Genomic DNA, 4,629 nt, shown 5'->3' on the forward strand with positions numbered 1-4,629 from the left:
AAGAGCTTGCACTCTGAAACGCCTCCTGGACCCTGATCCCTCACCCTGGGCTAAGCCTGGAGCCCCTTCCACACACAAAACCCTTTGGCTCAAGACCAGAGCATGCATCCCAACCCTCTACCCCAACCTGGTGAAAGTGAGTGAGGAAGGAAGTGGGGCAAAAGTATTTGGGTTTGAGATAGATCTTACATGCACTTAAATTGAAAAAGTGATCTTGTGGTTAAAAAGGGTGGAGCCTACTAACTTAGAGAAACCTGTCAGCTCAAGGGAGAGTAAAGTATGCATCTGTGGGGATGTAAATTGTCATTTAAAAAGTTAACAAGTTAACTGTGGGCCTGGCCAGGCTGGAGCAGCCCCTGCCTAATGTGGGGGTGGGGGCTTCTTCGGCTGTGTCACTAGTTACCATTAAGCATCACCTGGCTAACCAGTTACCCCTTTGTATCGCTAGCATCATCCAGAGGCAAAAGCCTCTAACAATTCAAGTTGAATGCCCGATGATAAAAACTGGCTCTGTCTAGCCAAACACCAAAATGAATAGGAGAGAAACATTTAGTAACCAGGACAAAAAAGAATTGCATTTTTTCCCTCTTAGATTTCACCCACCTACAGCTGTGAACATTTCACTAACTATAAAGATATCGCTGTTCAAATGGTTATTTTTCATCAGATGCTTAAATTTTATTTTGAAACTGGAAGTGACTTAAATTGGATTTTTAAAGGGTAATTATTTTATAATAAATCACATTGCCTGATAACCCTAGGCTTGTTGACTAATCAACTACTCTTACATCACTAGCATCTACCTCTTTCTGTAATGGTCTGCTCTTATCTGCACTTAACCAAATTACGTTTACAGCCTATAGTTTAATTAAACTTTGGCAGATGAATCAACTACTCGCCTACCACCCTTGCTGCCTCTATATAAGAGGCAGCAGGGGGGAGAAGCAGCCGGGGTTAGGAGGAGCCAACTTAAAAGCTGCAAAGACACAGTGGTCAGGGACCCAGAACAAGCCAATGCTACTGAGTCCTGGCTCATATCAGAGGTCCCCTTTAAATGTAGTAAGACAGTGGTCCCCAGCCATTTGAAGCTGCCAGGGGGCGTGGCCATTCGCCTGCCACGCGCCAGAGGGCGGACACACACACACACCCGGGGCTGGGGCCACACATACGCCACACCCCCATGAGCCACGTGCCTGAGGCCAGCAACCCTATGCACCGCGTGGCCACGGGCGGGGCCATTTGCAGCAAGCCTGGGGCCAGTGTCCTGCAGAGCTGCACGCCCAGGGCCAGCACCTCCCATAGCCACACACCCAAAGCTGCATGCCCGGGGTGAGGATGCCAATTTGCCATGCTCCCAGTGCCGGTGCCTCCCATAGCCACGCACCAGGGCGGCCAATTCACTGCACTCCCGGGGCCAGCTCCGGCAGCCTGCATGTGCCACACATCGGGGGCAGGGCCAGCCCGGAGCACTTGGCAGGCGCACACAAATGGGGACCACTGTAGTAAGAGCATTAAAAAACAGAGCCACAGCAGGGTAGGTTTGGGACCCAGCATGAGCACCAGATCTGGGACCTACTCCCACTGCCGCTCTGCAATTTAAATGTAGGAGCTGGGCTGCCTGCACACCTGGCTCCTACTACATTTAAACTGCAGAGCCACAGCAGGACCCCTTATCAAGAACTTGATTAGTCAAGTACCCACTTCCTAACATTCTGGATATATCTACACTGCAGGATTTTTGCACAAGAATAACTTGCAGAGCATCTACACTGCACACGCATTCTTATGCGAGTAAATTTACAGTAAAGTGTCGGAAAACAGGGCTTCTTGCGCAAGAGTTATTCTTCTCCCCACAAGGAATAAGCCCTCTTGCTCAAGAACTCTTCCACAAAAAGGCAGTGTAGACAGGCAACAGGGGTTTCTTGCGCAAGAGAGTGTCCACACTGCCATAGACACTCTTCCACAAAAGCACATGGCAGTGTGGACACTCTCTTGCGCAAGAACTCTTGTGCAAAACTGTTTTTGAACTAACTGAATTAGGTTCCCTGCACTTCCCTGTCACATGGAAGAAGGCAACAAGAGCCAGCAAGCTCCCACTTCCCCTTGGTGAGAAAAGAACTGAGGACCCGACAGTGGAATCAGACTCTACCCCCAGACTATAATGAAAAACTAATTCAAAATTTGTTTGAAAATATGACACTTTAAATTGCTGAATACTTTCAGCTATGACCCAGTTAAATGTCTGAGAAGAGAAAAACAAGGTATTTCAGCAGCAATTTGGTTCCAGGGTACATGGAAAGACAGGTTAAGTATCAGTTAGGCTGCTTAATATTAAACCCGAGAATCTTAACATTGGTGGGCCTGCAGGTAAGAAAATAAAGAAGGTACAGCTTGCCCTGCCCTCCGAGGTACAAGCCTTAAAAGTCCCAAAGTAAAGTACAGGCAATATCAGAAGCCAATGAGTAGGCTGCTTTACACAGAAATTAGAATTGGCATCAGTTTAAAGAAGCGGCCATAGCTTCAAGCCAGGCTGCTCACTTCAGGTATTTCGCCTAGAATAGGAGCTGCTACATTTATGTTTTGAACCACCTGCGCTTCGCTCCAGTCTCCCCGAGAGAAAAACGCTGGGCCACGAACAACTGTTTGTTTCTGAAGTGCCACAAGGACAGCCCTGGAGTCGCACCTGGATTTCAGACAAGCCTGCGCAGTGGCGTGGGCCGAAGGCGACGCAGCGAGCAGGTGCTTCGAGGCGCAGCAGGCAAGGCGGCACTGCCTCTCGCAGCGGGAGGCGCTCAGGGTCGCCTGCCCCCGGCCGGCCCGACACCACGCCCTAGCTCCCGGCCGCGGGTCTGTAGTGCAGCTCCCGCTCCAGCTGCTCCGCCGTGAGCGTCCCCGGGATGGCCCGGCAGCCCGGGTTGAAGACAGAGTAGGCGCTGGTCTCCCGCGGCCGCCTCTCGCCGGGGCCGCGCATGCCGGCGCGCAGCCAGTAGAAGAGCGACAGGACGAAGCAGGGCAGCCCGAACTGCAGCTCGGCGGCGAGTCCCAGCAGCACCAGCCACAGCAGCAGCTTCAGCAAGGCCACGGGGGTCAGGAGCGCGCGGGGGCCCCACGGGGCGGCGGCCAGGTCCTGCGAGGGGGCGGGCCCGCCAGCACCGCTCTGGGGGGGCAAGAGACACCGGGTAAGGGGGCTGCGCCGGGCTGGCCCCACCCTCGGGCACAGAGCGCGAGCCACGCCGGCGGGGGCAGGGGCTCAGTCACCCGCCCCAGGGGCACGAGCCGGGCCCGCGCAGGCGCTACCGGCAGCGGCGCTGAGCGCCCAGCAACGGCCGCAGTCTGGACCGCGAGCGGCGGGGCGGGGCCTAAGAGCTGACCCGCCACCGAGGTCTCACCTGGGCGGGGCGGCCCCGCGGGTCCAGGCCCGCCTCGCGCTCCGCTCCCTGTTCAGGCGCTGGAGACGCGGCCTGGCGCGGTGCCGCTGTGGGCTGGGCGGCGCGGCGCGCGGCTCGGAACTGCGCCAGCCTAAGCTCCATGGAGCCCCCGGCCCGCCGTGACTGCGCGTCCCGGGACACTCCGCGCGCATGCGCAGGGCAGCCACGTCGCCACGCCTAGCGCAGGGGTGGGGCCTGGGTTCTTGTTGCCCGCCCCTTGGCGGCAGAGGGCGGAGCCCGGCGCCTGCCGGGGGCGGAGGGACGGGCTGCGATCTGCTGTGTGACGTCAGCTCTCCGCAGGTGCAGCCCGGCACGTGCGAGGGGCGCTGGCAGCGAGGGGCTGAGATTTCTGCCGACTTCGGCCCGTCCAGTCTCCTGGCTGGTGCCGGGCCACACGGGGGGGCTGGGCTCCGGAAGGGTCAAAAACCAGCGCCGCTTTTCAGAGCTCGCCCCCAGCCCGTGCCGGGGGGAGGGGGCTCTACGCACTGCCCTGCTGGAGTAGTTCTAGGGTTGGTACCCGCGTTAAGGTGCGTACCCAGCGCTGCAGGCGTGTGTCCTTTCGCTATTTACAACGATCCTCCTCGCTCCCGCCAGCATCCTGGCCTCTTCCTTTCCTGGGGGGCATTCTCATGCCGAATCGTTGAAGCATATCCTGGCATGAGACAGAAAAGTCAGAACACGAGATAAGTCAAGTGGGCAGGCGAGAAAGTTCACACATTGGGTACATTTTGTTATCGGATGGTTTAGGGTAAGTTTGTAATAAGCTTTTGGGCAGGTGTGTGGAACCACAGAAAAATCAGTCGAAGGCTGCACACAAGTGACAAGCAAGAAAAACAAAAACAACAAAAAAACCCTTCACTGACATGACCCCCAACTGAGAGGGAGAAAGACACACCCACACTCCCCTTGCACACCAGAGTATAGAGGGACCCAATCTACTAGATCTCCTTGTGTTGCTTCTCTGTTCCTTTTGGCTCTCTGATCACTGCCAGTCTGCTGCTCAACACAGGGTCTGCACTCCTTGAGCTGTGTATGCCTGGCTCTGCTGTTGCAAGACTGTCTCTCCACACAGCTTGCACTCCTTGGGCTGTCTGTGTCTGGTCTAGCCGAGCAGTGGGGCAACAGAGGTGCTGGAGCACCAGCACAAGCTCCCCAAAGTTGGGGGGCCTTGAGCCTCAATGACCAGATCCAGGCAAGCCAG

The 4,629-nt window shown here is 56.0% G+C and overlaps 1 protein-coding gene across 1 annotated transcript; it reads right to left on the bottom strand.

Moving 5' to 3' along the window:
- Nucleotides 1-2,006: 2,006 nt before the first annotated feature.
- Nucleotides 2,007-3,605, bottom strand: SAYSD1 (SAYSVFN motif domain containing 1). Its single transcript, XM_075925081.2, has 2 exons — nucleotides 3,390-3,605; nucleotides 2,007-3,157 (listed from the first exon to the last, which is right to left on the bottom strand). Exons 1-2 carry the CDS (start codon nucleotides 3,528-3,530, stop codon nucleotides 2,831-2,833), a joined length of 468 nt encoding a protein of 155 aa, XP_075781196.1. The 5' UTR covers nucleotides 3,531-3,605; the 3' UTR covers nucleotides 2,007-2,830.
- Between the last annotated feature and the right edge of the window lie 1,024 nt (nucleotides 3,606-4,629).

The sequence above is a fragment of the Pelodiscus sinensis genome, chromosome 3 (genome assembly GCF_052426305.1).
Source record: "Pelodiscus sinensis isolate ZL-2025 chromosome 3, ASM5242630v1, whole genome shotgun sequence".
NCBI classification, from domain to species: Eukaryota; Metazoa; Chordata; order Testudines; family Trionychidae; genus Pelodiscus; species Pelodiscus sinensis.